Source organism: Apodemus sylvaticus, chromosome 10 (genome assembly GCF_947179515.1).
Source record: "Apodemus sylvaticus chromosome 10, mApoSyl1.1, whole genome shotgun sequence".
Classification (NCBI taxonomy): domain Eukaryota; kingdom Metazoa; phylum Chordata; class Mammalia; order Rodentia; family Muridae; genus Apodemus; species Apodemus sylvaticus.
In genome coordinates this window covers 69,830,468-69,856,145 of record NC_067481.1, presented here as the reverse complement: position 1 = coordinate 69,856,145, position 25,678 = coordinate 69,830,468, and the positions used below count along the sequence as shown (strand labels likewise).

At 45.7% G+C, this 25,678-nt stretch overlaps 1 protein-coding gene across 1 annotated transcript; it reads right to left on the bottom strand.

The window, feature by feature from the left end:
• Positions 1–38: 38 nt before the first annotated feature.
• Positions 39–25,678, bottom strand: LOC127695061 (proton-coupled amino acid transporter 3). Its single transcript, XM_052196938.1, has 10 exons — positions 25,441–25,678; positions 23,300–23,390; positions 20,784–20,872; positions 17,517–17,612; positions 13,385–13,469; positions 11,222–11,440; positions 7,088–7,183; positions 4,774–4,940; positions 810–979; positions 39–340 (listed from the first exon to the last, which is right to left on the bottom strand). Exons 1-10 carry the CDS (start codon positions 25,590–25,592, stop codon positions 72–74), a joined length of 1,434 nt encoding a protein of 477 aa, XP_052052898.1. The 5' UTR covers positions 25,593–25,678; the 3' UTR covers positions 39–71.

Here is a 25,678-nt window from a genome sequence, read left to right as displayed (position 1 = left end):
TTGATGAACATATATAATGGGAATCCAAGAGGGCAGGAGGAAGGAAGAACTATTCAAATAAAAATAGGGAATTATGTGTGGAGCCTTGTAGAGTTGACCATGGAAAAGTGGGTCTCCTGAGTCATCTCGTAGAGGGCTTGGTATGTCCCAAATACACACCCCAGGAGGCCCAGGATGCTAATCATGATGTCCTTGATAATGGTTGCACAGCTTATGTTCTCAGAGTAAAACGTGGCAATCTCCAGCAGCGGCGGGATGATGAGGGCCAGGGCGCTACTGCTCACGGAGCCCACCAGGGAGATGACCAGGTCCAGGCGGGGGATGAGAACGGCTGAGAAACCTGCGGGGAGAGAGGAACGGAGACTCACTGAGTGTGCTCCAAAGAGGGGAGCCCCCAACAGCACGGCTTTGTAGTTCAAGGATCGGGGAAGGCACCTCAGCTCTGGACCCTGGCTCTCTCCCAGTGATTTTTAAAAAGATCATTTTTGTAGGGAGAAAAAAAGTGTGTGTGTGTGTGTGTGTGTGTGTGTGTGCATGCATACATGCACCCATGCACCCATGTGAATGTAGAAGCCAGAAGAGGGAATCAAGTGTCCTGTCCTATCATCTATCACTTCCTACATTATTCCCTTGAGACAAGGTCTCTTAGTGATAGTTCTCTAAGCCAGTTTCAGATGGAAACTTGAGAAGCGAGGAAACAACCATTGTATAGCTCACAGAGGCAAGTGGAAGAGCCAAGGCTGCTGGGGTAGGCAGTATTCTGAGGTATGACATGCACCATAGAAACCTATGACTGCCTCTCTACTCACAGGTCAGGCAGACCAAGGCTGTGCGGACAGTCAGGTCTACGAACAGAGCCCAGTTCTCAGACACCCTTGAGACGACATAGGGGACGATGATCTCAGCTGGGACATGGAACTGGAGGGCATAGGTGAAGAAGATGCCCACAGAGTACATCAGCTTGACTGACTGGTACAGCCTGCAGGCAGAGCATGGAAAGGAGGTGAGATGCCACCAGGCTTCGGGAAGGTGGCTCAGGTCTCATTAGAACCCTCACAGGTCAGAAGACAGTGACTGGGGTCAGACTAGCTCAGAGGGGACATGGGAGGAAGCCCACATTCTTGGAGGTTCCAAAGTCATAGGAACCCCAGTTCCTATCCCCCCAGTTGTTATTTAAATCTTTTATTTAAAAATCACAAATGTCTTATCTGTGTTTAGTATAGTCACAGTATAGCAGCCACACAGGCAAGACCATTGTCCCCACCCCTGATTCTCATTGAAGTTCCCTTGCAGTTTTCTAGAAATAATCTGTGTACAGAGAATCTTTTTAAATTTCTTAAAAATGTGTGTGCTTGGCATGAATCACATGTGGTGGTCAAATGACAACCTCAAGTGTCTGTCCTAGCCTTCCGCCATCTTTGGGATGGCCTCTCTGTCTTTAGTCACTGCTGCATTTGTCAGGCCAGCTGTGCCACAAGCTTCCATGGTGTCTTCTGTCTCTGCCTATGTCACTTAGGAGCTTGGGGATTCCTGATGTGAGCCACTGTGCCCAGCTTTTATATGGGGTTTTGAGGGTTCTAAGTTGGGCCTTCATGTTTGGGTGGCAAGCACTTTACTGACTGTGCCACCTCTCCAGCCCTGAGCCTACGATCAAACAGAAAGTGGGGGAGCCACACCCATACCCTCAGATGCCACACCCTCAGATGCAGGTGGCACGACTCTATGAAATGATGATCTTTGTTATTTCATCAAACCTAAAGCTGGGTGTGGTGGCACGTGCCTCTGATCCCAGCACTTGGGAGGCACAGGCAGGAGGATTACCACAAGTTTGAGGCCAGCTTGGTATGTAGAGTGAGTTCCAGGTCAACAAGGCCTATATAGCAAGATCCTATCTCAAGACAGTAGATAAACAAATACTTGTAAGTTCTTCCCTGTGAGCACACATGCCCGGTGCTCCTCTTTAACAGCACAGAGATTTTTCTTTTAGTTTTTCAACTAGTCCACAGTTAATGGGAAACTTAGATTATTTTGTCTTTGCCAAGAAACAATGCAGCAAAGACTATCTTTACATATATCTGCATGTCCCAGCCCCCCTGATACACACCACGTAGCTTATGTCTGCACATTTCAGCATATATGACACATACCCACATATCCCACATCTGCTTATCCTAACATACACCACACACATCTGCACAGGAATATGTACATTTTTACATATTATCTGCACATCAACCCCAGAAGTAAAAAATGATTTTTAAATTATTTTTTTCTTAACACTGGGTCTCATCCTGTGTCCCAGCCTTCAAGGTAGATATGCAGTCAACAATGATCTAGATCTCCAGATTTCATTTCTAAACTGTTGGAATTAGCGGCATGAGTCACCACGCTAGTTTATGAGTGCTGGAAATTGAACCGAGGACCTTGTGTATGCTAGGTAAGCACTCAAGCACTGAGCTATGTATGCATCAGGTCCCAGCAATAATTTTAAATTTTGATGCCTACTGACACACTGTTTTCTCTTCTCTCTCTCTCTCTCTCTCTCTCTCTCTCTCTCTCTCTCTCTCTCTCTCTCTCTCTCTCTCTCTCTGTTTTGATTTTTTTTTTTTTTTTTTGAGACAAGGTTCCCTGGCTGTCCTGGAACTCACTCTATAGACCAGGCTGGCCTTGAACTCAGAAATCTGCCTGCCTCTGCCTCCCAGAGTTCTGGGATTACAGATGTACGCCACCACAGCTTGACTGACACACTGCCCACTTAATGTCCTAGTCTATGCAGTTTTGTCAAAATAGTGTGTGAATCATTTCAGTCTCTGACATTGCACTATGTGTGTGTGTTACTGTATGCACATGCACACGTGTGTGCGGGCATGTAGGGGAGTCGAGCTTGTATTTGGTGAGGGGTCTCTTGGTGTGTCCTGGAACTCTCATGTTTGGCTTGGCTGGCTGGCTGGCCAGCACACTCCATGTCTCCAGTGCTAGGAGAATCTGCCTGTCTCCACGTCTCCAGTGCTAGGAGAGCAAGCAGATACCTCCAAACCCAGATTTTTATGTGAACAGTGAAGGTCAAACTCAGGCCTCCTGCTTCTGTGGCAAGCACTTAACTGATTTATCCACTCAGCCCCCAAAACTGTAATTCTTTTTAAACTGGCATTTATTTTGTATGTTTTGAAGATCTTTTTCTTTTGATATAAAATGGTGATTTTTATATACCCGTCGACCCCGTCCATTCAAGACTTCCCTCAAGAGTGAATTCCTTTCTGTCTGCTCACGCATACTCGCTCACTCAGACTGACTGGATCTCACTGCCCATGTATTTAGCTGCCACCCCCAGAATGAAAAGGCTCTGCCCGGGATAGCTAGACGAAGCACAATCAGCCAAGAAGAGCAGTGTATTAAGATACCTCGCTTGCATAAATTAATGCACAACTTCAAGGAATTCCACATTCATGATCTCATCTGTCATTGGCAGAACACAGCGAGGAGGGGTGGGGCTGGTGACATTGTCCTCTTTCTACTGCTCTGGCTTTGGCAAACATGGATGCCACCATCACCCCACCCACCTGAAAAAGCCCAAGGCTGTGATGACCCATAACCGTGATGACATCCACAGAGCTTGCTTCGTACCCAGCACTTTTCTAAGTATTTTCTGAATATTAAAGCAATTGCTGCCAGGGAGTGCAATAATTATTCATGCTGTTGACAAAAGGTTTCTAGGCCTTTCCTTGCCTGGGGTGGGAAGTAAGACAGGAAGACTACCTTTTTATCTGTAGTTAGAAGTTTAAGCTGTTGCACCCTAGTTGTGGCTGATCTGTTCAAATGAGAGCCTACACCACAGTGTGAACAAAGAGTTAAGCACTTGTGTGACAGCATCATGATGCTGTCCTGCGTGATAAGAAAAACCACTTGTGTAAGCCTTACTCTACAGAAGGGTGGGAGGCGGGCCCACGGCTGTGGAGGAACCAGAGTGTGGATTCCATCAATTAGTTTTAGAACATGTACTTAGTCACTAGCTGTCTAACTCCTCCTCTGAAGATCCCGCCTAAGATGCTTCCTGGATGGATAGATGGGTGGGTGAGGGAGTCAGTGACTGGAGGCACAGACTCTAGGCTGGGTTCTAGCTGGGGATACTCTGGCCCAAGTAGCAGTCCATCTGCGGTGCATGCCTACATTTATGTATGTATATGTATTACCAGGTACTGTAGTGCATGCCTATAATCTTAGTACTTGGGAAACAGAGGCAGGTTGACTGAAGAATTCAAGGCTGGCTTTGTCTACAAAGGAAGTTCGAGGTTATTCTGGGATATATGAGAACCTATCTCGCACACACAAAAAATAAATTTGTTGTTGTTATTATTATTATCATCATCATCATCATCATCATCAACCAACCTAGGGCCTCAGACAATCTGCACACATGCTCTACTGTGCAGTTTTCACTTTCTGTTTGCCCTACAGCTCTATGTCACTCACCTTAGGACCTCTGCATTTTAGGGTCAAATTTGTACTCAAGTCTCCACTGCACCTAGACAGTGTGAGCTGGGAAGGTCACCAAGATCCTCTAAGGTCGACATTCTCCTTTGTTCCAGGGAATCCTCAACGATGAAGCTTAAGGCTGCTGTTCTGAGGTCCTCAAACTCGCCCATTATCATAGCTAACATGACCGACAACGGTTCATTTCTTCTGCTAAAGGTTAACTAATTCACGTGTGTTCATTCTGTCACCAACTGTCACCTCCCATGCCTCTCTGTCCCACTTGAGGAATCAGTTTCCTACCAACAATTGGGCAAGTTGAGGGTGATGCTGGCCTGAGTGTCTTCGCCAAACTTCATGTAGCCCAGAGTTCCCAGGCAGATGTAGAGGAAGATGACAAAGGACATCCCCAGATACAGCACGGCAGGAAACTGCTGTGGGCTCTTCATCTGGCTTTTGAGAGGCAGAACCTAAAAGCAAAAGGTTAGGAAAGACAAGGTGGAAAGGAGCGGTCATAGTGTGGGTATTCAATGTAAGCCCTGCCGGGCAGTGGTGGCGCACTCCTGTAATCCCAGCACTTGGGAGGCAGAGGCAGGCAGATTTCTGAGTTCAAGGCCAGCCTGGTCTACAGAATGAGTTCCAGTACAGCCAGGGCTATACAGAGAAACTCTGTCTCGAAAAACAAAAACAAAAACAATAAACAACATAAGCCCTGCTGGGGGCGGAGCTTCCTGGCACCCAGTAGCCTGAGAAAGGCAGTTGAGGGGGTATTGCATGGCCAAATGCTGCTTACTTTTGGAAATTTAACTCTTTCTATAACTCTTTGCTATTCTGAATATTTAATTTCTTTAACTCTTGCCACTGGCTGCTGGCAACTCAACTCCTGCTGATACCAGGGGAGTAAGAAAACAAAGGGATAGTTTATTTGAACTCTTTTCTCTCTGGCTCAGGGCCCCTCACTGGCCAGGTGAGAGGCTAGGAGTTCAGTAATTCTTTGTGAGCCAGAGTGGAAAGAAAAGGAAGAAAATAAAAAAGTCAGGCGCGCGCGCGCGCACACACACACACACACACACACACATGCACATGCACATATACATGCACACACATATATACTCTGGCTAGACCTGAGTATATGAATTTGTGAAATTCACCAATTTCACAAGTGCACATACATAGTTATACACATACATATATACCTACATAGGCATATATGTACATACATATAGACATCCCTCACACACACACACACACACACACACACACACACACACACATTTGGTGGGTGGAGCAGAGTCCCAAAAGCCACACTTACTTCTTCTTTCAGACTATTTTATACCTTCTTATATAAAAATTCTTTATAAATAACATGATATGCATGTTATTCATAGATAACATGTTACACAAATGGGGAGTTACAGAGGATGTTGATAGTCAGTTCAAAGCAGTGCTTCATTCTATAAGCTCATTATAAGTTCAAAGCAACAGTTTCCCATGGCCTTGCTTTATCATAGTGCACACCTGTGGCCTCATCCTTGGGCCCAACCTAGAATAAATGTTTTTCCTTGATCACAAATCTATCCCAAGTCTATTGCTCTTCTTAGTGTAATATATGAAAACTCATCTCATTCCTTATTATGTAGATTTTACTATTCTATGAGGAGGGGCATGCTCTATTTTCAATTCTAACTTTATTACATCTTTCTGGTAAAACAACTAAAACCATCTCCTTAAACTTTCTTCCTAAAATTATTTAAATTACATCAGGAATTCTATAAAGTCATTAATTCATCTAAGCAGCATTAATTCATGAGAGTTCATCTTCATGTTGAGCTGCAGGAAATTTGCCTGACAGGGTGGGTTGATGTCCAGGAATCATTAGGCTATATAACAATGGCAAGAAAGGCATATCAGCAGTGAGAGGCAATCCTGAGACAAAGTCTCTGAGGCTGTGCCTTTCCAGAGTTCACCCATCACAGTCATGCAAAATAGTGGGCCATCTCTAGGAAATACACTTGCTTGCCATAGCCTTTCCTAGACGGCTTCTGTTAGGTTCCCTTATGGGCACAGGTATTGTTCTAGTAGATAGTAGGGACCCCTCCAAAAGTCTACACGCCCCCACAAGGCCACATCCTTCCACAAGACCACATAACCACACCCTCCACAGAGTCACACTCTCTTATGTTGTCATCTCACTCCAAATGGTCATGCCCCTCTAGGTTACCACCCACAGGGCCACACCTCTCTACAAGGCTACATCTGCATCACCACACCACATAGCTACACCCTTCACACAGCCACACCTCTGGAAAGGCCACGCCCTCCACATCACTTCAGCTTTATGGCCATAACCCTCCACATGGCCACACCCCCTCCATATGCTCACTCCCCCTTCATCTTGTCTCATTCTTGCTATTGCCCAGACATCCTGCTCAGTGTGAGCTAATTAGTAAATTCTCCATCTTTGCCTTGGGAGCTTGAGGTGTGGTCTAGGTTGAGAGGTGCCCTTGGTGGTGTAGATTTTCCCTGGGAGAGAATTGTTCTGCACTACCCACAGCACGGGTAGGGCGACAAGGGGAATCACAGCCGGACGTCCTGTGGGGCACCTCATCTTTCTTACCATCCCCACGCCTTCAAAGGTGAAGATAGCCGTGCCAAAGAACAACAAGAAAGTCTTCCAGCTTGCAACCAGGGGCAGGTTGCTGTGGTGTGGGGCCTGAAAGAGAGGAAGGGCGTTGACTTTATGTGAGGAGGTCACTTCAGGTCACGTCTGATGACAGAGATAGTGTAAAGAGCCCTCTTACTGTCTTATCTTTTAAAAATTGTTTTTGTTTTTGTTTTTTTTTTTTTGGGGGGGGGGTGGATTTGGTTTTTTTAAGACAGGGTTTCTCTGTATAACTCTGGCTGTCCTGGAACTCACTCTGTAGACCAGGCTGGCCTCGAACTCAAAAATCTGCCTGCCTCTGCCTCCCAGAGTGCTGGGATTACAGGTGTGCACCACCACAGCCCAGTTTAAAAACTGTTTTAATTAGTCATTTTACTTTGAGACAGTCTCATGCATTCCAGGCTGATCTTGAATTATACATGCCCCTGAAGATGATCTTGAATTCCTAGTCCTCCTGCCTCCACCACCCCAGGGTGCTGGGATTACAGGTGTACACTATCTGGTCTGGTTTCATGCAATGTTGAAGATGGAACCCCAGTTTTCCTGCATGCCAGGTGAGCACACAACCATATCCTTAGCCTAACTTATTTAATTACTTAGTCTAATTTATTGTGGTAAGGTAATATCACTTTTTCCTTTTAGTCATTTTACAATCTGAGTATATTCACTCTGTGACATTCACATCACTACTGTTCATCACCGAAATTTCTTGCCAACACAAACTGAAACTCTAATTCTTTGTTCTCCATCTCTTAGCAACCTGTGTGTGTGTGTTCTGCTTATATGAATATGACTGTTCTAAGTAATTCCTGTCAGTAGGAGCTTGTGACATTTGTCTTTTTTATGTCTGGCTTATTTTACTTAACTTAGTGTCTTTTAAGGTTCATGCACATTATAGCATTTATTAGAATCTCATTCCTGGCCTTCAAGAGATGGCAGGGGGGAGGGGGAGAAGAGAGGAGATGGAAGAGAGAGAGAGAGAGAGAGAGAGAGAGAGAGAGAGAGAGAGAGAGAGAGAGAGAAAGATATGCACACACACAAATAAAAGTAAATCTTAAAAACACCCTCTCATTTTCTTTAATGCTAAGTAATATTCTGTTCTTTCTCCCACATCTCTATCTGGTTTGTTTGTCTATCCATTAGCCAATGCACTTTGTAGCTTCTACCTGGAGGCTGTGGGAAGTCTCCTCGTCTTAAACGTCTTAAACGTGGAGCAGACAGAATAGTGGAAGAAGGAAGTTGCTCAAAGTTAATCGGCAAGCTACTTGCACCGGCCAGGTAAAGGTGCTTGTCCTCTTTTTCTGCCCATTAACACCTCTTTCCCATCATTCCCTTCAGGGATGTGCAGTCAGTACAGAGGCATCAAAGACACAGATAATTTATTTGTGTCATTTTATCAAGTAGCCCAAGCTGGCCTTAAACTTGCTCTATAGCCAAGTAAGGAGTGATTAATACTAGATTTCTGTGGTTGGTAGGATAAAGGCTTCTCAAAGATGTCTTCATTCTAATCCCAGTGAGCAGATTATGCTACTTAAATAAATTTATTTGTTGCAATGGTCTATGTAGACCAGGTTGCCATGGTATTGATTGGTTGATTGGTCCTTTGGCAGGCATGTCTTTGTATATAGCCCTGGCTGCCCTAGAAGTCACTGTGTAGACCAGGCTGGCCTCAAACTCACAGAGATTGGCTTGATTCTACTTTCCAATAACTGAGGTTAAAGGTGTGTGGTCTCAAAACTAGTCAGACTATGTCTTGTTTTGTTTTGTTTTGTTTTGTGTTTGTATTGGGTTTTTGCTATGTAGGCCAAGCTATTTTCCTGTCTTAACTTCCCAAGTACTAGGTTTATGCGCGCATGTTACCATTCTTGGCTAGAGAACTGAGTTTTCAAAAGGAATTTAGGATGCTAAACTGAAGACCTTAAACAAGAAGATTAACCTGGATTATCTGCATCAGACAAGGGTCCTTAAAAGAGGAAGAGAGGTAGGGAAGAGGACATAAGACTATAGTATGGGAAGACTTAGCCTAGTGTTGCTGGCTTTAACCATGGAAGGGCCACAGACCAAGGCATGCTGGAAAAGGCGAGAAAGCAGACTCTCTCTTAGAACCTCTAGAAAAAGAATACAGCCCTGCTGATCCCTGATTAGCTGGCTCAGTGGAATCTCTAGCATAATAGATGAAGTCTTCATTATTTTAAGGCCGGGGATGTAGTTTAGTCGGTAAAGTGCTTGCCTAGCATGCATGAAGAATTGAGTTTGATCCTCAGCTCTGCATAAATCCAAATATGGTGGCACATGCCTGTAAACTCAGCTCTTGGGAGGTAGAAGCAGGAAGATCAGAAGTTCAAGACCACCCTCCAACACTTTAAGAGTTTGAAGCCAGTCTGAGCTTTATCAAACCCTGTTTCAAGAAAAATATCTTAAAACCAAAGAAAATGAAAGCAAAAAATTTTTTAAAAATACCTTAGCTTATACCTCAGTTGGTAGAGTACCTGCTTAATAAGCACAAAGTCATGTGTTTAATGTCCAGCATGGTGTAAGTTGGGTGTCATGGCACATGTCTATAAGTCTAGCACTTGGGAAGTAGAGATAGGAGGATCAAAAACTCAAGATCATCCTTAGCTACAAAGCCAACCTGGGCTACATGAGACTGTTTAAAACAATCACCCCCTTAACCACTTTTTAAAGTGGTTTAAAACCACTTCCAGATCTGTGGTTGTTATAGCAGCAACAGGATACTAATATAATTCCAAAGACTTTCATGATCAAAGAAATGAAGCAACAATGGTGGAATGTTAGTGTCAGTAATGGGAGGTAAACCAGTTGGCCCAACCAGAAAGCTCTGCTTGCCTGCTGCTCCTGTGCCTCAGTGACTTTTTCTAGAAACTGGGATAGAAATGTTATTTTTTGGTTGTTTTACTCCAAAGATCCAGGATATCATGCAACATCCTTCATACCAAATAGATCAAATTCCTTCACCATCTCTATTCTCTTTAAAACTTTTTAGATACATTTATTTTATAGTGGAGGGACAAGGTGGGCTTATGTGCCATGGTGTGCATGTGGAAATAAAAAGACAACTTGTGGGAGTTGGTTCTCTCCTACCTCTCTGTGGGAGCTGCGTATGGAACTCAGGGCCTAAGGCTTGGAGGCAAGCATCTGAGCCATCTAGTCAGCTGCTACATATTTCTTGTCCACTGACCAGTGCTACATCTCCATGTGGTGTGTGTGTGGTGTGTGTGTGTGTGTGTGTGTGTATGTGTATGTGTATGTGCGTGCTCGTGCATGCGTGCACCCATGCCAGTGCATGTGAAGGCCAAAGGTCAATATATCTGATGTCTCCCTATAGTTCTCCACCTTATTTTTTTGAGTCTCTCATTGAAACTGGGGTTCACCATTTCAGCTAAACTGTCTGGCCAGTGAACCCCACACACCTTCCACTCTCTCAGTTCTTTTGGTTTTGTTTGTTTGTTTGTTTGTTTTTTGGTTTTTTTTTTCAGAGACAGGGTTTCTCTGTGTAGCCCTGGCTGTCCTGGAACTCACTCTGTAGACCAGGCTGGCCTCGAACTCAGAAATCTGCCTGCCTCTGCCTTCCAAGTGCTGGGATTAAAGGCATGCGCCACCACCGCCCGGCAACTCTCTCAGTTCTGGGGTTACACTGCGCGCTCTATTGTGGTAGGCTGTCATGTGGATACTGGGGATGGGAACTCAGGTCCTTATGCTAGGGCAGCAAAAGCACTTTACCCGCTGATCCCTCTCCCATCTCCCTGCTGTGGTATTTCTTACTTGTTGAACTGACAGAGAATGTGACATCCTTCTTTATCTCTTATTATTGAGCCATGAAATCCACAGCTCCTTGCCCAACACCGGACCACAGAAAGCATTGAGCAACTAAATTCCCAGTGACTCACTGTTATTGGATATCACCATGATGCTGAAGATGAGGGTGTAGATGATAGTGATTCCTAGCTGTGGGACAGAAGTGTTCCTACAAATCACCTAGGCTCAGAGCTGGGGACTGACCGCCTTCCTCATCTTCCCACCTATGCCTCAGAAACCCTGGACCCGGACCCCTTCTGAGTGGTTTCAGACCTGGATGAGATACTCGAAGATTAGAGCCAGGCTGCTCAGGGTGGTGATGGTGGCCAAGGTAGAAAAGATGGACAACACCTGTGGGTTCTGGACGAGCACCAGCAGGATGAGGAAGGGCAGGATGGTGAGCATATAGAAGCGAGTGTCCAGGATGGAGCTCTTCACCAGGTTCTGCCTAGGCTGGCAGACATTGTAGGTGAAGTGAGCTTCTTCCACGATCTGCCAGAAAGATCCAGCGAAAGGCAGGATGTCAATTGTGAATCACTGAGAGCCATTTCATTTAGGATTTCAGCTCATCGACTGATAACTTACTGCCACAGCAGGAAAGACATTATTCATGACTTGTGTGATATTTCAGTATAGCCAGATGTCTTTTTTTTTTTCAGTGCTAGAGGGATGACTCAGTGGTTTAAACCAAACCAAACCAAATCACACCAAACCAAACCAAACCAAACCAAACCAAAACAAAACAAAACAAAACAAAACAAAACAAAACAAAAAAATGCTGGCTGCTCTTACAGAGGACATGAGTTTAATTTCCAGTACCCACATAGTAGCTCACAGTTCCAGGAGTGCCAAACCTTCTTCTGACTTTCACGAGTGTGTAGTGCACACATATTTATGCAGGCAAAACATTCATATGGATAAATAAATCTTTAAGACATTTTCAGATTTATTTAATTTTTTATGTGTGAAATGTTTTGCCTGGACATCATGTACATGCCTGGTACTGGGAGGGGTCATAAAAGGAAGTCAGATCTCCTGGAACTGGAGTTTTAGATGGCTGTGAGCCACCACGTGGGTGCTGGGCGCTGACCCCAGGCCCAGATCCTCTGAAAGAGCAACAAATGCTCCTCACTGCTCTGAAAGAGCAACAAATGCTCCTAACTGCTGAGACATCTCTGCAGTCCCATCGATGAGTGTCTCCTGTGTGTCTGTGCACTCATGAATGTGTGTTCCTGGTGGTGCTGGGGGCTCCAGAGGACAAAATCAGTCATGTTCCTCAGGTGTGGCCCTCCTGGTTTTTGAGATAGGATTTCTCATTAGTCTGGTACTGACCAAGTTAGGCTGGGCTGGCCCTCCAATGAGCTGCAGGCACCCATCTGGCTCCGCCTCCTCAGCACTGGAATTACTGCTGTAGGCCATAAAGCCCAGGGCTTTTTTTTTTTTTTTTTTTTTTTTTGGTTTTGCTTTTTTGTTTTTTTAAGATTTATTTATTCATTTTATGTATGTGAGTCCACTGTAGCTGTCTTCAGACACACCAGAGGACGATATCGGATCCCATTGTAGATGGTTGTGAACCATCATATGGTTCCTGGGAATTGAACTCAGGACCTCTAGAAGAGTACTTGGTTCTCTTAACCACTGAGTCATCTCTCTAGCCCAAGCCTGGCTTTTTAAAATATGGGGATCCTGGGAGATGGTAACCAGGCCCCCTCGGGCTGGCAAGACAAGCAGTTTACTGAATGAGCCATCCCTCCACCCACGCTTTTTGAGATAGGGTCTCATGTACTCTTCAGAGTAGGCCTCAGACTTGCTATGTAGCAAACCTTGATCCTTTGATCATTCTGCTCCTATTTTCCAAATGTTGGTGTTATAGATGTGAACCTCTCTGTCTGGTTTTGGGTGTCCTTTGTTTTATTGGGCAAACCTATCTGCCTTAGCTGTGTGCGTGTGATTCTGACGATGGGAAACATTGAGCAGTATAAAACCTAAAGGCTCACTGCTCTTTTTGTCTGATAGACAATGTCTCCTTCCCTGTGAAGTGGTGGTTTCCCTGCTCACATGACTAGAAAAGGGTTTCTGTTACACAAGCACATCCTTTTTAGACTTTGTGGGTGAAGCGGGGCGGGGCTGAGAATTGCACATCCTCTGCCTGGACAGTCCCTCTGTTAGAAGGCTCACTGTTCTTCCTGCCTGGCTGGGTGTGCTCCTCTGTCTCGCAAAGGCTCTGCCTGACTTGTCTTATGTTAGGAATGAGATAAAGGGAAGGTAGCTCATTAGACATCTTGGAAGTGACAACTTGAGATGCTTTCCAGCCTGAGGGTTAGGGGCTTTGGCTTTGCTCTGGTCCCAACTGTGGTCTAATATGGCAGACAGGCTCGATGGCTATGGCGGCACTAACTGCTATCCTCCCACTCTGCCCAGAAGATCCCTCCTTACCTGTTGTAAGTTGTCTGCCATGAACATGAAATACACACTGCAGAAGCCCAGCTGAGTGACAATCAGCAGGAAGCTAACGATGTACCTGGGAAGGAAGGGGGGGCGAGGGGAAGAAGCCATTGTTTAGGGTGGGTTTCGCTTTCTTTTCTTTTTTAAATGTTTGTTTATTTTATGTGTATGAGTACACTGTAGTTGTACTGATGGTTGTGAGCCATCATGTGGTTACTGGGAATTTAAATTCAGGACCTCTGCTCATTCTGGTTGGCCCCGCTCACTCTGGCCTGAAGATTCATTTATTATTAATTCTAAGTACACTGTAGCTGTCTTCAGATGCATCAGAAGAAGGCATCAGATCTCTTTACGGAGAGTTGTGAGCCACCATGTAGTTGCTGGGATTTGAACTCAGGACCTTCGGAAGAGCAGTTAGTGCTCTTAACCGCTGAGCCATCTCTCCAGCCTCCCGGTTTCATTTTCAAAACAATTATTTCTGGTGGTTTTATTTTGAGAAATGTCATCCCCTCAGAAAAGGTTGATAATACAGTAGAAATCAACAGCCACAAACTCTGGCTTTTTGACAGTTTTTTTTTTTTTTTTTGAGATAGGGCCTCTGATTATTCAGATAGGCAAGCATGACCTTGAAAACCTGATTTTCTTGCCTCTACTCTGATAGCGCTGGCTTTACCATAACCACCCACATCCATTCACTCTAATGAAATTCATTCGTAGTTACCTTTGGCCCTGAATTGCATTCTGGGTATTATATTCACAACACCCCCCCCCCCCCACACACACACACAGCACTCAGAGCCATTTACATGATAATTTCAGAAGTCATGAAACATCTACCTGAAACACCTTAGGCAGATTTCTTTTAATCCTTAATAGACAGAAATCAACTAACATCAAATATATAATTATATATATATTTAAACATTTTTAAAGATTTATTTATTTCCTTATATGAGTACACTATTACTGTCTTCAGACACACCAGAAGAAGGCATAGGATTCCATTACAGATGATGTGAGCCACCATGTGGTTGCTGGGAATTGAACTCAGCATCTTTGGAAGAGCAGCCAGTGCTCTTAACTGCTGAGCCATCTCTCCAGCCTCTAATTTATATATCTTATCTTACAAATACCTTTGAGGGAGTGAGGGCATAGTCTCACATAGCCAAGGCTAGATTTAAACTTCGTATGTAGCCCAGGCTGTCCCTGAATTCTTGGTTCTCCTGCCCCTACTTCCCAAGTGCTGGGATTGCAAGTTTGCCACTATATCTGACTTAACTTTTATTTTTTGTTAAAATTTTTCCAAAGCTATATGCTGTGTTTGGCTGGACCTCTTTTGTCTTTATTTTTCCTTGTGGAATATTTTTGCATGCATTTGTGCCCGTTTTTTCATCAGGTCATTTTGGAGAGTTCAGGCTGGCCTTCTGTCAATGTGGTGTCTTTGTGTGACTACTTCCTTCAGATGAGAGTCGTCAGGCAGATGACAAAGGCAGTGACACTCGGCTCCTCTGGGGACAATGGTCTGTTGTCCCGTGGTTTCGGATCTCTCTTAATACACGCACCTCCTCCCACCCCCACTATAAAGTTGGATCCAGGCAAGCCTGTGCACTGCACTCAATTACAGCTCTTACATTTGAAAAATTACCACATTCTTCCATCTGTGGGTTTTTGTTTGTTTGTTTTCTGGTGCCTGGGATTGAACTCAGGACTTCATGAGTGCTAGGCAGGTGCTCTACCTTTGAGCTGCATCCCAGCTCCATTTTGTTTGCGACGTTTTACTTTTTGGTGGTAATGAGTTGGCAGACCACCTGTCCAGTCATCGTATCCTATGTTCTGGGCATCCTTTATCTTGGTCTCCCGTCTCTGAGTGTATCTTGTGAGCTGATCTCAGGCCAAAAGGTTTGATTAGATGAAGGTTTTTCACTGATTTTTCTGTTAAGAGAATTTCAGTGTGGATCTTTATGTCCTCCATTCTGTCACGAGATACCTGTGACATGGGCTGCGAGGTGCTCAGCTCGACGCCCTGACAGGGGCACTAGGGATCTCTCCTTTATAAAGCTCAGCACCGGTGGTTTTTCATCTAAAGCCTGAGCATTAGATGATCGTTATCTGTATGGTGAAGTGGTTCTTACTCAAGCCTCTGAGTTCCTCTTAGTACAATGAAAAAGAAGAATCTCTGGTTGAAGTAAGATTTCCTTCCCTGAGTATTTCTAAATTCCCTCAGCTAATGATCTCCAAAGAAATGGGAAAATGGAATCCTGGTGGGTGGAAAGTAGACATCTTGAGTTCTAGTCTTTGCTCTGACAATACATTTCTCTGTGGCTTTGAATGACTCGGTTGCTTTCTCTGAGTTGTATAATTTTCCATCTCAATAGGCATGGATACAGTGATATCAAGGGCTACTGCTGCCCTTCATATCTACTGAAGACATCATCAGACACGGATCCTGACCTCATCTGCCTGATATAGAGAGATACATGCCGACTGAGGAGCCTGAGGTAGGCAGTGTGGAGGGCACCACAGCCGCTGAGGTGTTGACTCACTGCCTGAAGAACTGTCTGAGAAGGTTGCATTGAAGATCTAGGGGTGTCTTTGTCCCACCATTATCAAGGTCTTTTGTACTTTTTATGTGTTATTTTATTGTGAGAGTTTTGGTTACCCAATCTTTCTAGGGCAGTGAAATCTTACCCTGGAGTCCTATTGAAGATTTGTAAGATGCTTAAACAGAAAAGCATTTTGAACACCATCAGTGTGTGTGTGTGTGTGTGTGTGTGTGTGCATGAGCACACTCTCATGTGCATGATGGTGTTGAAGATCTAACCCAGGGCCTCCAGCTGTGCTGCTGAACGATGTGCCTAGTCTGGTCTACATAGTGAGTTCTAGAACACTGAGGGCTATGTAGAGAGATCCTGTCTCAAAAAACAAAACAAAGAGCAACAAGAAAAAAGATTAGTTAATTGAGGTGGGAAGACCCACCCTAGATGTGAGCAGCACCAATTTTTGTGCTGGAGCCTGGACTGAATAAAAAGGAGAAAGTTAAGCGGAACACCATGGTGGACGCTCTCTGCTTCCTGATTGTGGACACAATGTAACCAGCTGCCTCTTGTCCTACTTGCTATGCCTTTCCTGGTACTACTACAGACTCTAATCCCCTAGAACAATGAGCTGGAATAAACCCTTTCTTCCTCAAGGTGCTTTCCTCGGATACTGTGTTGCAGCACCAGGACACGTGCTGTTAGATTAAAAAAAAAAGAAATCTAATTTCAGGCTAGTTGTGGAGGTGCATTCCCAGCACTTGGAAAGAAGGAGGAGGGTCAGGAGTCTAGGGTTAACTTGGGGCTACAGAACATGTTTGAAAGCCAGCCTGGTATGCAGGAAACGCTGTCTCGAACGAACAACTAAGCAAGCCAGTAAGGAAAATGAATTTCAAGTTTACACATGTAATTCTAAGTAACGTACAAGAGAACATAAAATGAACTAGAGCTCAAGCTCTACCAGCTGGTAGAGTTCTAGCCTAGTTTCTGAAGCTTCAATTTGTACATTAACCTAGCATGGTGGGGTCTATGGGTGGCCACCATCCCTGGATTCTTAGATAGTTCAAGGTCACCCTGGCTGTATGACTTCTCATTTTTCTTTTCTTTCAAAAAAAAAAAAAAAAGCAGTTAACACATGCCCTTTCCTGCTCACATACAACATGGTGTATTAAGGTGGGGGTGGGGGCAGTGGGGAGATACTCTATCTTGCTTGGTAATTGCCAAAAATAGTCTATCTGCTTAAAAATAACCCATGAGATCAGGGGCTGGAGAGATGGCTCAGTGCTTAAGAGCACACTATGCTCCTGCAGAGGACCTGGGTTCAGTTCCCAGCGCCTACATCAGGGGACGTACAACCACCCGTGACTCCAGCTCCAGTGCATCCAATGCTCTTTTCTGGCCACCTAGGGGAACTTGGGTCCATATGCACATACTCACATACAGACAGAGATATCATTAAATATAAAACAGAATCTTTTAAAGTAAAACACAACGACGAAAAACCTTGTGTGAGCAAACATAAAGTGAGGGCAGGTGGGGGGAGTCTATCACGGTTCCATCACAGTAAGTATTACACGTGTGACCAGTACCTGCCCCACACTGAGTGCGTCCTCAGCCAAGGACTTGGACATGTTTCCAGGCTGTACATTGTGGTCTCTTCATAGTTCACGAAACTCCTCTGCAGTCTAGGGTGAAAGGACACATGATGCTTAAGTTAAAACACGTTTGCTAAAGATACAGAATGTGCCTTAGCTGGTGACTGTTGTGTTTGTGTGCTAGTGAGGAGTGTTCTGTGAACTCTCTAATAGTGACACCACTTATGCAACTTTCACGAGTTTACTTATTTGTTTGTACAATTCTTATGCACTAATAGATTGGGTGGGGGTGGTGTACAGGGTTTCATGTAGCCCAGGATGGCCTGGAACTTGTGCAGGTGGAAACGCTCTGACCTCCCTACAGGCATGCACCCGGCAACATGCTTTAAACACATATTTTCCTTGCTTTTGTCCTTTGGAATAAGTGGTATTTGTGCTTTGACTTAAACATGCAAAGCAGGAGAGGAGGAAGAGGCAGAGAGGGCGTGGCCGGCCACGATGTCTTGGTTTACACTGAGATTTGGGAGCCTCGGCAAAGGTGAAAGCAATCTCTTCTAAGGGGAGTGGATGGCTCTGTAGTTGGACCTTTCTGGTTCTGGGTGGGAACAGGGAGGAGCAGCTGCTGGCCAGATGCCACATGCACAGTGCTAACTGCAGGGCCAGGGGACTGGGGGAGGGGATTTAGAACTTTTATGGAGCCTTCTAAACCAGTGTGCCTGTCATCCCAGGACTCTGAGGGTAGATGCAGGAGATCCAGAGATCAAGTCCATTCTGGACTACATAAAGAGTTAAAGACAGTTTGGGAAGTTACCAAAACAAAAATGGAGCAAGTGCCCAGTTGGATAAAAGACCATTGTTCTTAAATGTTTATGTCAGAGAAAAATGAAAGAGCCTTCAGTCAGAGGAAGAAGCCAGACTGATGCAACCGTCTGCAGGTTGGTGCTTGCAGGTGGTGTGAGGACCTGGGGCTCAGGGAGAGGACATTCAGAGAGTCCCTGGGTGTTAAGAGTGGTTTGATAATGGAAGGAAGGAAGGAAAGAAGGAAGGGAAAGGAAAGGAAAGGAAAGGAAAGGAAAGGAAAGGAAAGGAAAGGAAAGGAAAGGAAAGGAAAGGAAAGGAGGGTAGTATAGAGCTGGGAGGGTGGGGAGAGAGTAGATCTGGAAAGAGTCGAAGGAGGGAGAATATTACATTTCACACAAATTACTTTGTATGAACTTTTAAAAGAACTAATTTGAAAAAAAAATAAAGTCACTCAAGTCATCAAAGACCGCTCTGCCGTTTCCCATGTGTGTGACTCAGAGCAAAGTATCTGTAAAATGGGAATAAAACCAGTTTCTATCCCAGGGTGCTCCTGGAAGGAGTGCAGAAACTGTGCAAAGCCCATGGCTCAACAGAATCGCACCGTTTGCTGCTGAATGAGCAAAGCCTTGCCGTGTGGCAGGTTTATGAGGTGAAAGGGCGCTCTGGCCAGCACGCGCTCCAGGTACATCCGCGATTTGGCTCCTTTTTGTCTGGCTTTTGATGAGTCTTGGAGACTGAACTCACTAGCCGGGCAAGTGTCCTTCCACTGAGCTATAGCCCCAGTCTATGCAAACCTTTACTTTATATCCTTGCTTCAAAAATGCTCATGATATAGCCCAGGCTGGCCCTGAACTGGCAATCCTCCTGCGTCAAGGTTACCTTGCCTTGACTTCTGTATAAGACCTTCCCTCACTTCCGAGGACAGACTAGGACCCGAATGGAATGGGGGTGGCTGGGTCCTGAGGAGATCACTATTCTGTACTGTCAAGAGTATTTATTTTTCCTTCTGAGAAAGAAAGCTCTACAACACCTCTCCAGCGCTCAGTGGTTTTTATATTAAGATTTCAGATGTATAAGCCTGTGTCTGTTTGTGAGCATGTACTAAAAGAAATCAGAAGGGAGCATTGGATCCCCTGAAGTTGGAGTTACAGGCAACTTTTAATGACTGAAGCAATTGCAACCTGCTCACATCATTGCTAACTAGCTATCTTTTTCATTTTTATTAATTTGCCTTAAAAAGGTTTTTTTTTTTTTTTTTTTTTTTTTTTTTTTTTTTGTGAACAAGTGGCCCTGATAAAGTGCCTGTATTGCAGTAAGGAGAGGAATAGAAAAAGAAGGGGATGGGACTGTACCTCATTTGGTAGAGGGCTTGCCTAGTATACATCAGGCCCTGGGTTCGATCCCCAGCCCTGCATTAAAGGGGCATGGAATTATATGACTTTGTTACTAGAACTTGGGAGGTGGAGGCAGAAAGATCAGGAATTCAAAGTCATCTTCAGCTATATAGTGATTTAGAGGCAAGCCTGGGCTACATGAGACCCTGAATCAAAAACAAGGGGACTGAAGAGATAGCTTAGCGGTTAAGAGGACTTACTGCTTTTAGAGAGGACCTAGAACCCACATGGTGGCTCACAACTATCTATAACTCCAATTTCAGGGGATCTGATGCTTTCTTTGGGCTTCAAGGGACTCCTGCACACCTATGGTACACATAAACTCATGAAGGTGCACACATATATACAGATTAAAAAAACAACCCATAATCCTGAACAAACCAATCGGATGTCTGAGGACACTATACATACTCAGTAGCCCATAGGGCACTTTTGCATGTTTTGATACCTTTGGTACCTCTAGGTGAGGAGAGAGGGGCCCAAAGGGGTGTGAGAGCCAGAGTGGTTTCTAATTCACTAGCTGCAAAATTGGATCTGCACCAAGATGCCATCTTAGCTTCTTTTGGAGGTGATGGGGATGGAACCCAGGGGCTTCATATATACTAGGGAAGCCTCTACTACAGATCTACAGGCCTGTCTGATTTCTGCTGCAACCAAACACCTGACAGGAAGCAACTTAAGGGAGGAAGAGTTTATTCTGTCCCAGTCTGAGGTGATACAGTCTACTTCGATAAGAAAGCCATGGTAGAGTTTATGGGGTAGTTGTGTGAAACTGGTGCTCCTCACACCAACAAACCAGAAAACAGTGGAGAGGAAGCATAAGGCCCACTTCTTCCCACAAGCTCCGCCTCCTAACTTTCCACAGCCTTTTCAAACAGTGCCACAAGCTGGACCAAGGGTTCAAACGCATAAGCCTAGGTGGCTCCGCAAAATATACGGCAGTTTCTGTTCGAGACTCTTCCAAAATCCCTTTGCTACCTCTGGAAACATCCAGAGAAGGAGGGGTGTTAGCTTGGAGAAATGGCCCTGGGATGGGGCCCATGGGGTGATAGATGTGGGCTCTGACCTCTGAGTGAGATGGCAGGCACAGTTCAGCAGGATATCCATACAGTGCACTGTGAGCGCCCCGATGGCCAAGAGGCTGACAGGTCCCACCTGGAGGAGCAGGACAGGAAAAACAGTGAGATGAAAGCTGGCCGCATCCATGGCCTCGCTCACGCAGTCTGGACAGAATCTCTAGCTGGGTGTGTAGCTCAGTGGTGAGGGCTTGTTAAGCATGTGTACCATCCTGGATTGCATCTGACCCAAGCAGACAGAAAACTTGCTGTATATGGAGGCACATGCCAATAATGCCAGCCCTTAGGCTGAGACAGGAGGATCATTGTGAGTTTGAGGCCAGTTTGAGCTATAATCAACCAACCAGCCAATCATCCAACTAATCAGCTAACTAACCAACTACACAACCATCCAATCAATCAGCTAACCAGCCAACCAGTTATCACACCAACCAGCCAGCCAGCCAGCCAGCCAAGCAAGCAACCAACCAACCAACCAACCAACCAACCAACTAACCAGCCAGCCAGCCAATCATCCAACCAATCAACTAACTAACCAACTATATAACCATCCAGCCAATCAGCTAACCCACCAGCCAACCAGGCAACCAATGAGCACACCAACCAACCAACCAACCAACCATCCAACCAACCAACCAACCAACCATCCATCCAACCAACCAACCAACCAACCAACCAGACAACCAGCCAAACAGCCAGCCAGCCAGCCAGCCAACCAACCAACCAACCAACCAGACAACCAGCCAAACAGCCATCCAACCAACCAGCTAACTAACCTACTAACTGGAAGTTATCCATGATGAGCTGTTAGCTCAAAGTCCTCTGCCCCAGGATTCTATTTAGTGTCACTGTTAAGGGGCTGCCCCACACTGGCTAGACTTCTTCCAGGAACAAAGAGTCACCATTCCATACAGCCCAGACCTTTTGTTATTTACGTCCATATATATTCTTCCAGAATCCCCCCATGGTAAATTTAACTCCTTTACACACCTTAGCCCCCATTCTCCTAAGATCCTTAAAGACCAAAGTACTCTTTGAGATGCTGTGCCTTTCTCTGATGATAGTTAATTAGCAGGCCTCAGGGATACCGGCATTTGAGTCTGTTGAGGTCAGTTTGAACCACTCTGTGAAACACAGAAAGCTGGGTGTGGCTGCACCCTGGGCAGGTGGACATGGCAGACTGTCGGGGGAGGGGTGGAGGCTGATGCAGAACACTCTTCCCAGTTGAGGATCACTGCTCCAGGGAGTGAGTCTGTCTCTTTGAAGAAGCAAAGTTGATTTGAATCACAGTCCTCTGGACATGACCGCAAGGGCACAATGTGACTTTATAGATGTGCCCTGGGTGACATTATTTTGTCACAAAGAAACACATGCAGGGTCAAGAGTGCTTGCTGTTCAGCCCCATTAGGAGGCAGCCTCCACATAGCAGAACCTCTTGTCTCATTAACAATCTTTAACCCTGGGGGCCAGGCATACTCCTACAGAGGCAAAGAGGGCAGTGTAAAGAGTCAGTAGGGCATTGCGGAGCACACTGGCAGTGACAATCTGGCCAAGGCTACAGAGGTTGAAGGCTCTTCTGCAGGCATCTGTCTAGAACCTAGAGGGCTCTGAAGAAGCAGTACTCCTTCCGGCTGGAAGTGTTGGTCATCGGAAGCCAGATGGGGCGAAGCCAGGGTCCGCTTACCAGACCTGGAGAAGACTAGTTGCCTGAAAAGAATCTTACACGTGGCATCATGCAACCCCATGGGCACTAACTGGGGCTTTCTGTGTGCCCAGAGCGGGACTGTGGGGAAGAGTCCCATTGCAAGCTCCCTAATGACTCTAGGATGTGTACATGTAAGTTGTAGCCTTCGTGTTTGTAGGACACAGTACAGTTTCTGAATGGAGGCCTAAGCCAGGAGCTAGCATCAGCTGGTGTAGGGGCCGTGGGGATTGGCGAGGACATCCTTGTTCCCTATCTCACACACCATCTCATGCTTTTATCCTTATTTTTATTTCAGTGCTTAGGATTGAGCCCAGGGCTTTATGCAACCAGTCTTCAACTAAGCCATATCAGCCCTTGTAAGTGTCGTTTTTCTATTTGAGATAGTCTTGCTGTGTAGCTCAGGCTTACTTGAAACTCACTTCAGTCTAGGTTGGCCTTGAACTGGAGAGTCTCTTGCCACCCTGCTTGGTGCCTTGTCAGGTGATATGAAACAGGAGTCACTCACATACACGTTTAAAGGAACAAGGCTAGTGGCGTGTAAAAGGGGATGGGGGTGGCATAAACCCCTGGGGACTGGAGAGGAGGGTGGCGATTGGGTTCTGCAGATGTAGCCCGATTCTGGGTAACGGCTGCCCTCTCCAGGAGTGCTCAGTGTGCTTCCCGGCTGGTTCTAAGAAATTGACGGGCACAGTTGCTATTGCAGAGCCTGGTCCTGGAAAGTTGCCCATCACAGAGGTCTATAGACTTATCTTCCACCACCCAACTGGATGAGCCTGGACTCTAGCCCATGGTGCCTCTTACCAACAATCCAGCATTTTTCACAGCCAGGGGCAGTCCCAGGAAGCCTGTGCCAATGTTGCTTTTCAACAGGTGGATAAAGATTTGCATAAACCTGTGGAGGGGAAGTGAGAGAAGAGGATACTGTGGGGAAGGGAAGAGAGGAGGCAGGGACAGGAGAAAGGGGGCAAGAGGAGGAAGAAGAGAGCCGCCCCCCATCGTGTGTGTGTGTGTGTGTGTGTGTGTGTGTGTGTGTGTGTGTGTGTGTTGAGGAGAGGACAGAACCAGCTGTGTGACTCTAGTGTGACTCTCAGCTCCAGGGTACTGTCCCAGAACACGTGATCCAGGGCTGGTGCCAGTTCAGGAGGCTCAACAAACAGGAAGCTCTGAAGGTGAAGCAAATCGAAATTGCCACCGTTTGGGAGACTCGTTGGGATTTATTCTCTCAAATAATAATGGCCGAGGCCTGCTACACTTCTAACATTTAGAAAGACAGTGAAGATCTTAGTAACCACTGTTCCAATTCATAGAATATTTATTGGCAGGTCATTTAATTTAATTTAAAAGTATCAGGGGTGCTGGTAGTGGCACCCCTTCCAGATGGGGTTCCTAGAGGGAGCTTCTGAAGAGTGCCAAACATCAGGTGGAGACCCCCTCTGCTGTCATAGGACTTCCCTGGAAGAGGACAAAAGGCTGCACAAGCCACACACACAGTATGTCTAACAAAACGCTCCTGGCTCAGGGTGAAGGCCACCGGCAGGCCCAGGCCTGCTTTTGACAAATCTCTTCCAACATGGGAGAGACATGTCCATCCCTACATCACTTCTAGCATCTCAACTAATTCAGAGCAAGCCCCAGACACCCGTCTTTCTATACAGTTATTTCTTGACAATTGCAACTCTTGGGAAATATATCACAGATTCCTCCCATTTACTCTTTTTTCTTTCGTGAGCTCTTCGGTAGTAAGATATTTTATAGACTCCCCTTCTTTCACCTCTTCCTTCTGTGCTGTCCCACATAGCACTGATCTTACTGGTATCTGACCTTCTGGGAGAAATGAGACATTATGGGAAACCATTGCATCTTGGGTAACAGCATGTTGCCTTGGGTCCTAGGGCCGTAGACAGCACACATAGGCTAAAGGTTGTGCTGAGACATTTAGAAAAGTATGCTTTCTAATTCTTCTTAAAAAACAAAACAAAACAATACATTGCTGCTGTAAAGGATGTGCCCATGCCCTATCTGCGACAAGTAAGCACATTCGTGGCCATTTGGGTGGCCATTCCTATTTGTAACTAAGTGCCCAGGGTTTTTACAATAGGGCCTGGAGCACTTTCAGGGTCCTGAAGAAGCTTCCTCATGAGTGATGGATAGATACTCTCTATTTCTTGGTAATTTGGAGTCCCTCCATATTATACAAATGAGCTATACTTGCAACTAGACAGTAACACTTATAAGAGATTCAGAAGTTGCTGTGGTGTGTGTGTGTGTACACTGTTCACTTCTCTATTTCTCTGTCTTCCCCACACCACCTCTCCCTCTCTGGAACCCGGGTCCTTGTGCGTCCTGGACAAGGGCTGTACTCCTGAGCTTTATCTCAGGTTTGTGTACTTTCAAAGACACGCCAAATAAGTAGCTGTAGGTTTTACATAAATGGCATTGTTAGGATTGGATATAAAATATCACCATTGTGTGTCAGGGTTGAGGCCATCTCATAATCCTAGCACTTAGAAGGCTGAAGCAGGAGAATTGCAAATCTGAGGCCAATTTGGGTTCCAGCATGAGGCTCTGTCTGGGGAAAATCTGTAAGTCTGAGTTTGGGGAAGTTAAAAACAGAACCGGGGTAATCAGGTGATCCTTTGTTTACAGGAAGATCTAGGTTTGTGTGGGGAGATGGACTGGGAGAGAGACTGGGCAGAGAGTGGAGCGTCTGTCCTCCTGCTGTCAGGGTTGTGCTCTCTGTGTCAGGCAGCTCAGGTTGGGGACAGCTGCTGTAGCTGAGTTCTTTGCAAGAACTGGGAAACATGGTTTTTCCCCAGACAAGCCTCCAGATCTGCAGTCACCATTCCTAGGGTCTGGTTGCTGTATCAACAGGGAACATGAGGAGGACCTTAGAAGCCGAGGTTCAGAATCATCTACCCTGGAAGGGCGAGGGGAACACTCACATTAGTGCATCAGCTTCCCTGCAATGGTCCTTCTTTGGGGAGACGCTGCTGCTGCTGCCGCCGCTGCTGCCTTTTGAGGAGGAGACCTTAGACCCACCGAACACATTCCGCTTACACCTGCCCTCTTCTCTCAGCAGCGGAGTCTTCCCCATGATGGACAGGGAGCAGAGGGACAGCACAGCACTCAATGGCAGCAGGCTCTCAGTGGGCTTTCATCAGGAGAAGCCATACAACAGGT

What these genes read in the sequence shown, in the direction of transcription:
- LOC127695061 (XM_052196938.1), bottom strand. Translation starts at nt 25,592, where the DNA reads ATGGGGAAGACTCCGCTGCTGAGAGAAGAGGGCAGGTGTAAGCGGAAT. An exon ending in TGGCAGACAACTTACAACAG is followed by an intron (nt 11,441 to 13,384) that starts GTAAGGAGGGAT and finishes TCTTTCTGGCAG; the next exon opens with ATCGTGGAAGAAGCTCACTT. An exon ending in CCTTTGAAGGCGTGGGGATG is followed by an intron (nt 4,941 to 7,087) that starts GTAAGAAAGATG and finishes TTTTGCTTTTAG; the next exon opens with GTTCTGCCTCTCAAAAGCCA.